Source organism: Leptodactylus fuscus, chromosome 1, assembly GCF_031893055.1.
Source record: "Leptodactylus fuscus isolate aLepFus1 chromosome 1, aLepFus1.hap2, whole genome shotgun sequence".
Classification (NCBI taxonomy): Eukaryota; Metazoa; Chordata; class Amphibia; order Anura; family Leptodactylidae; genus Leptodactylus; species Leptodactylus fuscus.
The window spans coordinates 196,508,716-196,525,950 of record NC_134265.1 but is presented as its reverse complement, the minus strand read 5'-3'; the positions used below and the strand labels follow the sequence as shown (position 1 = coordinate 196,525,950).

At 39.7% G+C, this 17,235-nt stretch overlaps 1 protein-coding gene across 1 annotated transcript in view; it reads left to right on the top strand.

Annotated features, from left to right (window-relative positions):
- Positions 1-17,235, top strand: part of CELF5 (CUGBP Elav-like family member 5) — a 100,548-nt gene that overhangs the window by 12,837 nt on the left and 70,476 nt on the right. The window contains exon 2 of the mRNA XM_075281419.1: positions 14,029-14,111. Within this exon, the coding sequence (XP_075137520.1) occupies positions 14,029-14,111 (83 nt within the window). The remainder of the gene's footprint in view (positions 1-14,028; positions 14,112-17,235) is intronic.

Here is a 17,235-nt window from a genome sequence, read left to right as displayed (position 1 = left end):
CTTCATACTTCAACCCCGTATACCATGGTCACCTAGTACCAAAGAGCAATGTGACTTACTACACCATCACCGACTAGTTTATGGACAGAGATCTACAGAACTTAATATGCATAAAAGACAAATTTGTTGATAGCATAGCTACATGTGCATTTGGATCTAAGTGTAACAACTAAATACTAAAAAGTGTTTCCCAGATTCTGTGCAAGCAGTCAGTGCACTGTTTCTATCGCACACTCAATCATCATGTGCAATATAGAGAGGCAGACTGAGAGAATATAGAATAATATGTCCTGTACACCAGTTTTCTGGCGCTAATTTGCGCAATTTTTTTTTTCAGATTTCTAATCCTTGGCAATTCCATTAAAGAGGAGTTTTCCCTACCTCCAACAAGTCCAACTCTTCATATACCAATTAATGGTGGCTGCTCCGCTGATTTTGGCATAGTTGAAATTTTCTTCTAGCTCCCACTTTTCCAGAGCAATCAATGCTGTTAGATTTGGTGTCTAATATACTATTTAGGCTGAAGCCCAACATAGCATGAACACCACATCGAATCTCATCTACATACTGCAAAAAAATACATGCAGAGGAAATGCTGCGATTTCCAAAACCATTGTGTTTTTGAAAATCACAGCATGTCAATTATACCTACGGAAATGCTGGCAATATCCATACAGGTATAACTGAAGTAGAAAGTATACAGATGAAAACTCAGTGGAATTTCTGTAAAAAACGCTGAGGGAAAAACCACAATGCGTTTCTGCTGCGGTTTTTCCCACAGTGCTATTTGGCTGCGGCCCACTATGTGGGGCCTTAACCTAAGTCTCTGTACTATCTGAGCTCTGACTCTGGCTGCCTGTGATTGGAGATCTGAATCTTGGACCCCTGCCAGCCCTGCCCTTTTGACATTACTGAGCTTAAATAACATATCAAGCACCAAAACTTCCTGCACTTGTTGCTCCTGAATGGTGGGGGCTATAGAGAAAATTTCAACTGCACTGGAATCATTGAAGAGGAGCACTTACTAATAGATGCTAAGAACTTGAATAGTTGGGGGTGGTGAAAGGTTCTCTTTAAGTCATCAATATTGTATTGTACAGTGCTCCATTACTAGCATTGATATAATTTTTATTACCCTTTACTACCTTATAGAATCTCTAGTTTAGCTAGTTCTTACAGGGCTCTGTGTGAACACATTCCATCGCGGCTGCTGCGACGGGATGCCATTGCAGTGTACCGGCATCCAGTCGCAGCTTTCCGCTCCGGATTAGACCCAAATGAATGGGCCTAGTCCAGAGGGTGGTGTCGCGAGGCGGACGCTGAATCAGCCGCGGAATCCGCCTGAAGAAAGGGCAGCTCGCTTCTTTTTTCCGCGAGTAGGAATAAACGGATTCCGTGTCAAAATCCTGACCATTTTTCCCCGTGTGAACTAGCCCTTTGAGTTTTCTCTAGATTTCATAGTTTTGTTTATTCCCTAGATTTATAGTTACATATTAAATATAGTTACAATTCCTCATGGTTTTCTAGATCTCTGTCATTCATTCTGTTTTGTTTTACTTCCAGTGGATAAAAATCAGTCCATAGTCATGTGATCATGCACGCAGCCATTTTTAAGTTTTCGTTTTTTACTCCCCGCCTTCTAAAAACCATGGGTTTTTTACTTTTCAGTTCACACAGCCATTTGAGAGCTTAATTTTTGGGGGACAAATTGTACTTCATAGCAGTACCACTTAATATTCTGTATGATGTTCTGAGAACCTGGAAAAAAAATCTGAATGAGGTAGAATTAGAGAAAAACTATGTTTGCGCAACTTTGTAACAGGCATCATTTTTACCATTTTCACGGTGCAGCCAAAACAACATGTTACCTGTATTCTGTGGGTTGCCACAATTTCGGCGGAATTGATCGTGGCCATTGCCTCTGGGTATCCACTGTATAAGGGGTCTTATTAGTAGAGTTCAGTATGGGAGCACATACATTGCAGTTGCCTGTTGAAAATATCCTGCCAGGTTAGATGCTTTTGTGTCAAAAAGTAGAAGTATTGAAGATATGATGCCTCAATTGGCTAACCAGAAAAATCCCATTTGCATAGCACAATTAGTTAGAGATGATATATAGGTATGAAAAGGCAGGGCAATAAAGCGGTTCATAAATCCAGGTCCAAAATCTTACCATGAACTTGAATTCCTAAATTTTTCTCTCTCTGTCATTCCTGAAGAGACCTTGTAGAATCAGGACTTTTATGTCTATCAAGGTGTGGTGTGAGACGTGTTTTCCCATGGAGGTACCCACCTCATGAACCATTTGCCTTCGTGTAGCATCTTCTAAGTGTCGTGTTGTGTTCCTAGTCATACATTCGCATTGGCTTGAAGTAGGAACCTCTTTTTTGCCTTTTTGACAACAAAAAAGTATCTAACATTGCATGATTTTTATCTGGCTAATACGGTACCATACTATTTTTCCATAGGCGTTAGAAATATCCTGCAGAATTCCTTATGCTGATTATCATTTGTGGGGGATGGGGCCTGACATTTATGGGGAATTCTGAATGCTGAAGTTATTGCTTTTGAAAGATCAATAATTTCATTGAATTAGATCTTATAGCTCCTGGCATTGTTGAATAGCTATTTGTGGGAAGAGTTTGAAGGTTGGTGAAAAATGGCACTGTAAATGATAAGTCATACTGATTGACAATAGCATATTAAATAAGTATTCCCCAATAAGAGCAGACTATGTTTAGGACCTTCCCTTATAAAAAACTAAAAGAAGAAGGGCTTTCAAAATTTTTTGTTGCTCACTTAAGTGATAACTACTATATGTGTGTGTGTATATATATATATATATATATATATATATACAGTATATATATATATATATATATATATATATATATATATATATATATATATTACTTGCCTTAGTAATCCAGGCTGACTAGGTACAGTAAGAAGCCTTATAGTAACTAGTTATTGACAGTTATTGATAGTGTAGTCTGTGGCTAAGGCATGGTTCACATCTGCATTTGGTATTCTGTTCAGGAAATTCACATGGGGACCCCCTGAACACAATACCGAACGTAATGACAAGCAGTGAGCTTATGTAAGCACACAGGCCCCATAGACTATAATGGGATTTGTGTGTTTTCTGCGCGCTGTCTGCACGAGTCATGCGGAGAGAAAAGTACTTCATGAACTACTTTCCTTTCCGCATGACTCGTGTGGACACTGCGCAGAAAACACACGGACCCCATTATGGTCTATGGGGTCCGTGTGCTTTCAGTGCTCACCGCTTGTCAATGCGTTCGGTTTTCCGTTCAGGGGATCTTTATGCGGACTTTCTGAATGGAATACCGAACGCAGATGTGAAGCGAGCCTAAGAAGTAGAGACTTGACTTTACATAGACACAGTGGACGTGCACACATGCGTGCATCGAATCAACAGAACTAAGTGAAAAATATTAACTTGAAATGGATTTTTTTACTTATCTTCCTTTTCTATTCCACCCTGTTGTTTTTGTCGATGTCCATATTCTTACTATCATTGTGCACAAGATCCTAATATCGGTTTGTTTTATTTTTGCGTCAACATCAGGTCTCTTAAACAGATGTCATAGCAAGCCTTTAGTTTGGCCCAAATTCTAGACCCTTGGGGATCTTTACTGTAAATGTTATGAAATCTGTTTCCCTCCTGGCTTTCGGGATTATGGTCTGTATACATTGTGCCAGATGTGCTACAATCCAGTACATCTGAGAATTTATGTGCACTGCTAGTTTTTAATACTACCGTGGTCACATAGTATAAGCAATTGTGGCTACTAGTAATCCCTTTATATACTGTAGGATATCTTGTTGAGTCATTTTTCTCTCTGTCTTGATTATCTGATCAAGACAATCCATTTTTATAATGATGCTGGCTGTGTGAGATATATATAGCATTGCACGGCACTTTCTCCAATGACTGGGTGACCAAAGAAAAAATACTGCTCGTATGATTTTTGAGGAATATTTTTAACCTAGGTGGAGTAAGCAATTTGCATTAATACAAATAAATAAATAGTAGAGGATGCAATTTATGCAGGGAAACCATTACTATAACTGTCTACAATGCATATATAGCAAATTAAAGGGGGCTGTCAGTTAATTATTATTGATATCCAGTAGAATATCCAGTCCTTTTGTTCTCTGGGAGGTATACTGCTATAGGAGCCTGGCTATAGGTGCCTCTTCATTCAGAATACACTCTCAGATGAACCAAGTATACATTGGCATTGGGAAACATAACTGTTGTCTGAACAACAGTTTTAAAGGATCCCTATTGATCTTTCTTGTTTGAGGTGCAGGTGTTGAGCTCAAGCATATACAGTAGGTTTATTTGTAACGATTCAGTATTTTCATTCAGAATTCACAATTCCAGGAATCATAGAGAAGGCCTGGGAGCTCTGTTCCCCTTGCCCACACCATGATTGACACCTTTTGTTCTTGGGGAGGTAAGCCGCCACTACAAGTGCCTGGCAGCTGCTTTCTTCCCTCCCTCCAAAGCCAAGTGTGCATGTGTATGTAGGGATTGAGAGAGACAGCTGTTTGTAGAAGGATACTTAGTCCAGCAGATATCTAATATTTATAGACAGCCTTAGTTTGGGATGCGTTCTGTCCCTATTTAGCTGAACTGCATGTCTTGTACGCTAGGTTTCTTAGGTAGAGATGCTGAGCTCAAGGATATGTTTTTTATGATTGGATCCAGTATTTTCAGGAACAATAGGGAAAGCTTGTGACTCCTTCTCCCCTTGCCCAGTGTGTATATCGGCATGCCTCCCAACCATCTGGGATTCAGTAGGACAGTTCCTGATTCTGAGTGGTGTCCCTGGCAATGCACGGTATGTGCTTGCTTCAACTCATCTGTGTTCTCTGAATGCAATTGGATTGAGTACAGTGGTGAAACCAGGAACTGTCTGCTCCCTGCTTCACCATTTCACCCCTTTGTCTGCACTCAGCAGCATGGAAGCAAGCAGGGACAATGAATTAGCATCACTGCAGCACATTTGCTGCTACCTGAATCCACTGGGAGAAAATACAAGAGGGCTGGGAACGGGAAGAGGTAAGTATTAGGTGTTTTTTGGACATTTTTCTGCGGGGTTCCCAACAGGGGACATTATACTATGTTAAAGGAATATTTAAAGGGATTCTACCATTAAACTACCTTTTTTTCTAATGAACATGTCGGAATAGCCTTAAGAAAGGCTATTCATCTCCTACCTTTAGACGTGGTCTCCGCCGCGCCGTTATGTAGAAACACCGGTTTTTAACCGGTATGCAAATGAGCTCTCTGCAGCAATGAGGGCGTTCCCCAGCGCTGAAAGGCCGATGAGCACATCCCCATTGCTGCCCAAGAGCTCTTTCCTGCGCTGCCTCCTTCTTCTACAGAAACTCCGCCTCTTCTGGCTTCTCTTGCTCTTGTAGTTCGATACAGGAGCATAGAGAGGCCACCCCAAAATGGCCGCCGGCCGGCTTCTGTATTGAACTGCAAGAGCGGCTACCCAAAAATGGCCGCCAGCCATTTTTGGGTAGCCGCTCTTGTAGTTCAATACAGGAGCCGGCCGGCGGCCATTTTTGGGTAGCCGCTCTTGCAGTTCAATACAGGAGCCGGCCGGCGGCCATTTTGGGGTAGTCGCTCTTGCAGTTCAATACAGGAGCCGGCCGGTGGCCATTTTGGGGTGGCCTCTCTATGCTCCTCTATAGAACTACAAGAGCAAGAGAAGCCAGAAGAGGCGGAGTTGCTGCAGAACAAGGAGGCGGCAAAGGAAAGAGCTCTGGGCAGCAATGGGGACGCGCTCATCGGTGTTTCAGTGCTGGGGCCCGCCCTCATTGCTGCGGAGAGCTCATTTGCATACCGGTTAAAACCGGTATTTCTACGGAACGGCGCGGCGGAGACCATGTCTAAAGTTAGGAGACGAATAGCCTTTCTTAAGGCTATTCCAACGTGTTCATTAGAAAAAAAGGTAGTTTAATGGTAGAATCCCTTTAAGTTACGACCATCCAAAGGAATGTGAGTAGGGACTACAGGAGATGACCAAGTAAGCAATATCTCTATGAAACCCCTTTCAAGTGAATGGAGTGGTGCACAGTGTATGAGCAGCTGTTTCATTCAAAACTGAGGATCTCAAGATCTGTGGGGGTCACAGCAGTGGGACATCCATTGATCAGCAAGTTACTCTATATCCTTTGGATAGCAGGTAACTTGCTCTAACTGGAATACTCCACTTTAAGATGTAACAGTAAATGCTCTTCTTTCAGTCAAACTGATGGAGGGACTGTCTAGAAAGGTTAAACATACTCTTGGTAATGAATTCATAAGGAGCTAGGTAAGGTTATTCACTAAGTAATCAATGCTTATATCCCTTATATTAAATCATGGTTCTGTATTGCTTTAAGCAATTGGGAGGGTTACACTGGGGGTTATGCCGTTCTTTAAGATATTAATCAGCTGCCAGTTCCTCTGTGCCACATGTGTATGCTCTGCCTTGATTAAAATGAGGTTATTAAAATGTAAAATAATTGAAATGGTGACAATCCTGCAATAAGAGGGTATCTTAGTCACACGCTCTGTAAAGGGTTGTGATATAGGACAAACCATGTTCCTTTTTTTTCTAAATTATACAACCTTTATATTAGTCATTTAGAGCTCTATGAGTCAGCTTTTCCATCTCCTGTAAAATTGTATGGATTCTAAATTTTAATACTAAAGGGTAATGATTGTGCAGAAAAAGTGCAGTAAGGAGAAGTTTATCCAGGCTACTAGTACTGTAAAAGGTGCACTGATAAAAGGAACTAAAAATCATATTGGAGGCTACATGTAGAAGGTAGATTATTCCTACTTGCTGACTGGTTCCATGTAAAACAAAATTCCCATTCAATGCCACTCATAGTAAATATTATATGCTTAAAACATATGTAACATTTTGATAAAATTATATCTTACAGCAAGTTCACACTTGAATCAGGTTGTCCGTTGTTCTGGTCCATCGGAGGACCAGAACAGCAGACAAGCAGACTGTTATGATTGCGGTTACATACGGAGACTGATGGACCCAATTGACTATACTGCGGTTCGTAAAGTGTCTGGCATTTTAAAACCGAAATTGGTAGACAAAAAAATTATCTGTACAGGATTTTTTTTTTTTCCAATTCTTATTTACAGGATTTTTTTTTCCAACAATTTCAGGTGGACATTATGACAGAGACTCTGGCGCAAATTTGAACGTAGTGTAACTTTATTATAAATTAATATAGTGATGGCAAAAACATTACATAATAAAATCAATTCAGTAAGAGACGTCAACCTACACTGCCAGTATTTCACATCAGTGATCCATTGCTAGTGAGGGACAAGTCCAACAATAGTAATTCTCTTTTTTAACGTTATCTCAGCAACTCTGTATAAAAATGACTTTGTGTTAAGAAAAAAATAGAGAAAGAAACAGGAAAGGGGAGTGAGTTTGAAAGGGGGGTGAGTTAGCGCTGAGTGTAGCCCATGGAATCATGAGAGTTATAAGAAAGGCACAGAACAGGAAGATGCAGAAGTAAACAAATGCAGGGGATGCCAGGAGCTCGCTGAGAACCCAGAAATGATTCAAAGTACTGCTAAAAATGTTTGGGTTCACTTATTAGCTTATTAATAGCACTAAAAGACCTTTTTGCAAATTACTTTTTTTTCGCGGAAAGTCCCCTTAAGTTAAGGCCTCATGTAGCGGCCTGCAGCAAGAAAGCTCTGTGGTAAAAGCCGTGGCAGGAGCACATTGCGTTTTACCTGCAGTGCATTTACAGAAAGTTACAGAAAGTCACAGAGTTTTCCTCTGAAGATTTTCTGCTTCAATTATACCTATAGGGAAACTGCCAGTGTTTCCGTAAGTATAATTGACATGCTGCAATTTCTAAAACTATGACGGTTTTGGAAATTGCAGCATGTCCACCGTGCGTATTTTCCCTCAAAGTGGGAATGGGATTTGGGGCCACACGGTGGCTCAGTGGTTACGCGCGTATCACATTGAAAGTAATAGGGAAAAAATGCCTCCCATTGATTTCAATGGGTAGCGCTCGTATGCCGGCACCCATTAAAGTCAATAGGATCTGGTTTTTACGCGCTCATTCTGAACGAGTTGTACGTTCAGAATGAGCGGAGCGTATACTCCGTGTGAAGGTTCCCTTAAGGAGCAAAGTAAAACTAATGTTATTATGTGAGTATCATATGGCAGTATTATGTTGACTTTTTGAGGGTGTATTCATATTGTTATTATTATTATGGCAGTATGGCACTCTTACACTGCATACCGCAATTTAAAAAAAAACAAAAAAAAACGCAAAAGACAAGATTTGTTAGGTTTGTTATAGGTTATCAATATTAGACGCAGCACTCCCATTAATTAGCTGATATCAGCTGTCACCAGTTCTACATCTACACAGTATTTCTGGCTCTGTACACTAATCTGCAGTAATCCGTCTCAGCCACTACATAATGGTGTACAAAGCCATCTGCTTCCAGCTCTATTGTATTATTCTGGGTGTAGCTGATATCTCCTGATCGGTGGGGTTTCTCGGTATATGGAGGTTGTTACGTATAAACCGGGTGTGTGTATTCATGAACTTGTCTCAAAAAAGCAATATATATATATATATATATATATATATATATATATATATTATTTTTTCTTTTTTTTTACAATTTTAGAATTATTACTATTCTCATAAAATTATCTGCAAGTCATGCCATGGACGAATAAGAAAAGACTATTTTTGATTTATTTTACTATCTGTTTCTTTGGGTAAGTGGTACATGTTAACAGAAAGGCCAAGCAAAATAAGACTTCCTAGACTAACCAATTATAGTTATTAAATTTTTCAAGGGTTTACAGTTCTATTTTGCTGATATCTATGTGACCTACATATGGTAGTTCTGTACAGCTACCTTCAGACATATTCTTTTTTTCATTTTCTTCTTTTTTTCTTTCATTACATTGGATATGGAATTGTCTTAGGACACTTTTTCTGCCTGATTTACTTCTAGACTCCTTAGATAAATGGTAGCAAGGGGATTTATCCAAGGTCATACGAAAGTCAGTTTCTTATGTAGTTGTTTTAATTATTAACACCAGATAATTGATCAAAACACCCATGATTGACATTTTCCCATAGTGATCCAGCAGTAGCAAGTAACCATAGGAGTCAGGTCGGTAATTATGTTTGTTCTTGTGCATAGGTCAGCAATGTTATGTCATGTATTTGCCCATGTAATACTAGGCACAGGGACATAGTGGGTGTATAAACTCTTATAGGTTTTCCACACCAAATGAGTACATGGTATCATTTATTGTCTATTGTACTGTTCTACTATTGGACCTTATCACTTCTTCTACTTCCTAAGTTAAACTTTACATAGTGGAAAACAATAAAGGGTTTTCCACTTTGGCCATAGTATGACTTGTGATCCACATCTTTCACCTACAATCTATATTGCAACAAGGCATCAAATTCTCCTGCATTGTCACTGTAGAGGATCTGATGCATTAAATGTTACCTGCTGGAACCTATGTTCTGTCTATGTGTTGGTTCCTCAAGATAGATAGACTTTCTGTGCAGTTGCCCTTAATTTAGGATAGTTGTTGAGGCTCCCCACATCTGAAATGTCTATTAGGCTATTAGACACTATAGCTACTTTTCCATTGCATGATACCGGATCCCCTTACCACAAACTGCTTTTGTTGTTCCACTGCAAAAGTTTATGCAAACTACACGGTACCATGTGTTTTCTTTAGTACCTGCTTTAGGCTGGGCACCAAACAAGTCAATGAGGTACTAGAACAGGGGTGGGGAACCTTCGGCTCTCCAGCTGCTGTGAAACTACAACTCCCAACATGCTCCATTCACTTCCATGGGAGTTCCAAGAACAGCAGAGCAAGTGTGCATGCTGGGAGTTGCAGTTTTGCAACAGCTGAGGAGCCGAAGGTTCCCTACCCCTGTACTACAAGATACATGGTACCCAAACCAAGTCAAACCAAGATGAACTGGTTTTTGGGCTGCACAATAAGTAGCAGTTGTCAAAGCTTTAGTCATACAAAGAGAACAGGGGTCTGTAGGTTGAATGAAGGATTGAAGAGTGTTGTAGCTGGATACTATTAGTAAAATGGATGTTTCATATTTATGATTTATATACACATTTTACAAAGTTTGTTCAGATAGATAAAGTAAAATTATAATGTAGTGAAACTGTTTGTAGCTTTGGGGTAAATCTGTATTACCATAAAGATTTCTTTAAGCACTTGCTTAAAGTGACCTAAAATGGTTTATTCACTTTTAATTTTATGTATGCATTTCACAATTCATTAATAATGAGCATGGTATTTACTCATCATGTATTTTTCAAGACTAAATGAATGAAGGAGGGAGAAAGAGGTACGTATAAACTGTACTATCATTTTATTAGCCTTAGCTTACAAACACCTACATAGCAGTTTGTTGTCAATCTCCAGCTTACTTCCTAAGGCAGATGGTTTTGGAAATCGGATATTATATAATCATTATAGGGAGTCTATTAATATCAAGTGCAATTGGGGCGTGGTGGATCTTGGATGTGCTGTAATTCCACCACTAACACTACCCCCATAAAGTTGATTGACATCTTCCCTGCTTTCAAACCACTCAGATGCGAGGAGAGTTTTCATGGCCAGCCCATGCGGAGTTCAGGTGTCAAAGCTAGCATCAGATGACACAGCCCGCTTTGGGATCTGTACTTCTGTAGAGTGCATGTGCCGGCAATGTATGCTCTCCTCGCATCTGAGGGGTTCGATAGCAGGGAAGATGTCAATCAACTTCACAGGGTTCAGCTCTTCTCCCCCTTCCCCACACATACACACTGTCATTCTCCATTATTTTAGAACAAAATTTAGAACAAAATATTGATGGAAAATTAGCTAAGAGTTGCTGTAAAGAAAAGCATCTATCACATCTAGCAAAGTGCACCAAATGTGTTAAGTATGCACCATTGTGATACATTTTCTGCTTGTCTGCTCCAGCTTTATACTGTCTGTATATAAAGACAGTATTAATAAATCTCCCCGATGTCTTCTCAGTAAGTGGTATAAGCCATTCACTAGATTCCTCCTGATGATTGCTTGATGGTATGTTCCCCTTTGTTCCTAGACATTACTACATTTTCTTTTTCTATTATTGCCCTTTATTCTGGTGTGTAGTGCACAATCTAGATCCTTCCATGTTTTTGCTTTATTCCTTGAGCATTTTTCTTTAGGAGCTTGGCCAGAGTTTTAATCCTTTCACAGCACTGGGCTATGTACTGACGATATCCATTGTCATGTTGTGTCCCTGCATTTTATTATTCTTTTCTAGCTTTACAGAGTTTAACCCTTCAGCCTTCATAATCCTTTTCATTTAGAAATAGATTTATTACACAATGAAAATTCAACTTTCTCTCTGGTAAAACCAGAACTCTATGCCAAATAAAATGTTATAGAGTGATTTGTGTGTGAGCATTGATACCTCAATGGAAAATAACCTGGATAGATATATGAAAATCACTGTATCATGGTAAATTGCTAGTTTATTAATTCAACACTTTTTCAAGTGTGATAAGTGTGCTGAATCCTCTGCAATGTTAATGCAGTTTTATCAGAGGAAAGAAATTGGCAGAAGATACAGTGTGCATCAGGGGTATCTATAGGGGGTGCAGATATAGCAATCGCTACTGTCCTGGAGTCTTAGGGGGCCTTTCTACAACGTATGAAGGCACCAGTATTACAGATTGCAAAATGGGGCCCCTACTTTCCATGTGCATTGGGGCCCTGGAGGTCTTGTGGCAGATGTCGGGGGGTTGGAGGGTTGTTTTCAGGGGTGTAACTTGAGGGGGTGCAGAGGGAGCAGTTGTACCAGGGCCCAGGAGCTTTAGCGGGCCCATAAGCACTGGCATCAGTATTGAGATTACAGCTTCCCTGGACAAAAGATTTCACCATACCCACAAGACTTTAGTTACGCCTGTAGTCTGGTTGTGGCTTATTTCCCTCTCCTTGGGAAATGCTACCTTGGTTTTGTAGTCAGGAGGAGTAGCTGTGGAAGAATGAGTATATAAAATTGCCGTCTTAACATCCCCTTCATCAGCAGAGGGTGCGCCATATTTTTTACCTGCACACTCAAATCCATACCAACTTGTACCTCATATAGATTTTAGGCCTCATTTATTTCAGCAAGCCAGTGAAATTAATATTAAATCTAGTGCAAAGCCCATGCCATGCTCTATACATAAAGGTGGCATGGGCTGTGCAAAACAGAAAGAAGACACAATTTTTTTTGCGCAATACATGATTAGTAACCAGAACTCCATTCAAAGTAGTGCAGTTTTACAATGGAGAGGATGAGGGGGCTTAGAACCCCTTTTCTAGTCATTGATGCAGGTCTTCACAAAGCATAGTTATGTGCCAGGAAGCGTACCTATGGCTTCTTACTGGAGAGTCACATGCACTCTGTACTGTTCTATATTATGATGATATTCCCCAATTGAACATGACTGAAAAAAAAACAGTTTGAAGATGGAGGCATACAAAGCTGTAGTAGAGCCATCTTGAATGAGCACCGTCTTTAGGCTTCATACAACTCAGAGATTGTACAGGGCTGTAATGTCCTTGGGTGTGTGAGGTGTATATACCTCTGTACTCCATAATGATTACTTTTTATTGCTTTAGTACCCTATAGTAGATGAATGCCAGGGTTAAAGAGAATGATGGCAGAGTGCCCATCTTAATGTATTCGCCTCTCTAAAGCCATGGGTAGCTGTGCCCCCTGGTTAACTGTGTCACATCTTAATACATGTTGGTTATCCTTTATTGTTTGTGCTTTATTGTTTGTCCTTTATTTAGTGTTCCTCTTCACCCCATTTCCATCTTTGTGTGTGAGCCTGTGTCATTTTGACTATATTATTATTTTGTTTTATATGGATCCACTTCTGTTTGAGTCAGTTCAGTGTTATAACCGTGAAGCCCCCAGACTCTCCTTACTATCATCTGTATAGTTTGCAACCTGTTATCTTCTTTTTTTTCCTGTCTATTTGTGCCTGTGTATAATGATATTGCTCATGCAACCTGTGTTCTGCTATTCTCTGCATCTCGATTTTTCCTACCCTTCTACCAAATCGCCCCCTCCACTCAGATCCCCAGCTGGCTTATGGCTGGAAGGGAAATCCCCCTTGTGTTCTACCTCTGAAGCGATGCCTAGCTGATAGAAAGCGTATTCTGGCTTTAAAGCTGCTATTCTACTCTGCCTCACGGATGGAAGAGGTTAATGAGATGTTCTGTGGGAGGGGGAGGGTATTTTCTTTTCTTTTTTTTGCTCCCAATTGTTGTTTTTTTCCGTTTAATTGTTTTGTTTTTTGTTACCTGGAGGAGATGGTATTTCAAGCGTTTCCATGGAAACGTATCCTTCCCATGTAATGAAGATGCTTGCGATAAAGACAGAAAAAATCCCTTTCCTGCCCCTGCTCCCATCCTCCAAAGACACAGCCTTTATGGGAGGGGGGGGGGGGGAGTTCTCACAGAGAGACCTTGCATTTTTAGGTGGCAGAAAGCCATATGTCAAAAATCTGAGCCATGTTTGCGTTTTACCAGTACATCCAAGCAAAGGAATTTCAGTTGACATTGGAAAAATGGTCTCCTGTTGATATTTAATTATTTTTTTTTGCCTAAGGGCAAAACAAGGAATGCAATTTATTGAACTACCTGCATTCATATGGAATAGGAACTATTCATACTAGTCTTATATGCCATAACTATTACAATAAAAAATACATCTATATCTACACTAAAACATATATATTTATCAATGGTCTAGTTCATATCCTGTCTGCCTCATATTACTCTATGTTTCCTTCATTATATAACTCCAGTAGAGTTGTATAACATATTTTGTTCTATATGTTTATATACACATATTACTATACATGAAACAATAAATGTCTCCCTTTCATTCTGTCCGTAGGCTGTGCCTTCCTCACATACTGTGCCAGAGACTCAGCCATAAAAGCACAAACGGCCCTGCATGAGCAGAAGACTCTTCCTGGGGTGAGTGGAAATTACAAAGACTGATGGTGGTTTGAGGGTTAGGGTCAATGTCAGTGACAGAATACAGAATAGACAGAATGAGTTTAAATTACATCCAAGTGCATGACAGCCTCCTGTATCATTTACATAATGACTGTGTGTTACTGTAGGAATGTATAGAATGATGGGCCATCAATCAAAGATTTCGTGTGAACAGAACATTTTATAAACATTAAGGTGTTCAGCCAAGCATGTCATAAGAAGAAAGTGATATATGCTGGGATCGGCACAGAGTGCTTGCAGTATCACTGCAAAATATGCAGTATAAACATATTGCACAAGGTCTTTTGGAATAATGGGCTTTCACAATTGAAATTGGTGAACTAATGTGTATCAACTGTTATTCTGTATTGTGTTAGACATGTAGTATCTGTTTGGGGTGTGAAAGGAGACACAAATTCTCATAAATCAACCGCTGAATATGATCCATTTAGTTTAGAGACTGTATGGGTTGCTATTTCCCATTAGGAATAACCTTTATGTAGTGGTGTAGCAAACCCCCCCCCAAAAAAAACTGAAAAATAGAGTGCATACTGTATATCATATGTTGATACACCTCACTAAATCACTTTTAGCTTATAGTAGATTCAATTTAATAGCAAATAAACTAGCAGTTTGGGGTGATATACAGGGTAGAAAGCTACAATAAGGTATAGACCTGAGAGCAGTATTTATTCTGCTGTATCCATTTTAATGGACAACTACAAGATCTAAAGTCCCTTTATTTTGTTGAAATGGGTTAAAGAGTTTAAAGGGGCTCTATCTGCAAAATCATGCTGATAGAGCCCCACATATGCGTGAATAGCCTTTGAAAAGGCTATTCAGGCACCGCTAAAGTTATATTAAACTACCCCCCAGTTTTAAAATAATACCCTAAAAAAGAATGTGATCAACTTACCCATCGTGCACAGGGGGCGGGCATTCAGGGTCCACTGTCTTCTTAATCCACACCTCCTCTTCCTGCGATGTCCTCGGGTCCCATCTTACTCGCGAACTGACATTGCTAAAAAAAATGGCCTGGGCGCATGCGCAGTAGCCGTATTAGAAGCAGCATGCTACTGCGCATGCGCCCAGGCCATGATTTTGCTGATAGAGCCCCTTTAAGTTCTCCTGCAAAATATGAAAGGGAAATTGGACAGTGTAGAATCCCATCACATTTATTTGTGTATAGCTAATAAAATGATATTTGACTGGTTGATATGAGATCCAGCGTCCTACTGCAGAGTTGCCCAATTTTTCTGGTCTAACAAACACCTTGTTATATTGTTATCAGACATATTGATAGCATATGACATGCATATTGATGGTTATTTCTGGAACTTAGACTTATCCAGAGACTGAGGATCTCCTACTACCCGAGCTGACACTCCACAGAAAATGAATTCTAGCTTTCTACATTGTTGTGTATGAAAGTTAGGGAAATAGCCATGCGTTTCACTTCCCCAATGTACTACATTAATACACAACTATCTTTATCTCTCTGAAGTACTGAACACAGAGGAGTCCGAAATATAGGGGTGCCAGAGATGGATGGGGGCTGCACAAACTAGCATCATGAGCCTCAGGTTGTGCACCCCTGCTGAAGTAGCACTTGGCTGCTGGGACACAGGATCATAATAGTATTGTTAGGTGAACATAGACAATACTTGCCTATCACTTTAAACTATGGCACATTAGTAAGATATTTTCAGACAAAAAGCTGATGATATGATTTTAAGCAAATTGTATAGGTTTTTTTTCCCCCCAGATCTAGTTCTTGTTTAAAAGTACAGAACAAATAAAATATGGTTTCTTCACCTATTGTGCGGCACACATGCTCAGCTCCAAGATGTAAAATTAACCTCTTCAGAGCACCTGTAAATGTCAGTTTCACTCCAGGGCAGTGCTTATCTACAGGCAAGTAGCCATGATTTCATGAGCCATGACATGCTACTTTATGGGTGTTATTACACATGTTTAATTCTTGTGGTAAACTATGCATTGCTTTTTTTCCACAACAACAAAAATGACTAAAACTGATTAAAAAATATACAACGTGTGTGCGACAATGCAGATGTGTAACAGCACTCATGCCCTGACACAGCTCTGTAATAAAGACACCTTCATTCTACCGCCCTGTTGAATCATAATTCATCATTTCTTTCCCTAGCGCCTTTGACTACTAACTCCCAGTATTTATTACTCATTACATAGCATTAGCATAATTAGAGAGGATATTAGAGAGCTTTACGTAGATCTGATCTTTCAGTGAGAACCAATCCAGCTGTTTATGCAGCAAAAGTCATCCAGGTAATGAGGAATAATGTCTCCTTACCTTCCATCATTGACTGACAAAAAGGTATTCAAAATCTAGCACATTCTATTCCCAAATCCCATCCATCTTTAAAAGTGGTTTCTTGGACTTCAATGTTGAGCCTTTTTGGGATACCATCTAAATGTCACATCGCTGGGGTCCATTACTGGGCACTACCACAATTCGCTGACTGAATGGGCCTTGTCACTCTGGCGAGCAGTGAATCTCCTTCATTGTTTACTAGGAAGAGTCCCAAACATTTTGTAGCAGGTGAAGCCTATTATTATGGCTCCTTCAGTCATTTGATCAGTGAAGGTACTAGGGTTTGGACTACCACCAATGTGATGGTTTACCCTGAGAATCCCTCTGAAAAACATTCAGTAACAGGATATCTTACAGCAAAAAAAATGAACTAAAAGTTCTCATTGAACTCTTACTGATTTAGTTACTTTGAGCCAATTTTCAGAATATTTAATATAATGTATGAAATAGATGGTGGTTTCGCGCATTGCAGTTCCACTTGTAATGATATACATGAAAAGCATGTTTACGCCATGTAAAAAGTATTATAATTTCAACTTTAAAGGGTTTTCTGAGACAAATATATTGATGAGTGATTCAACCATATTGTCAGATCAGCGGGCAGCAGGGGTCCAACATCTGTCTAACCTTCTCTGATGGTGACCTATTCTTAGAACAGGTCATCAATATATTTGGCACATGAAAATCTCTTTACAGACTACAGTTATTTACTCTAAAGGTGAATTTTGTGCACTTTTTTCTTGAGGTTAA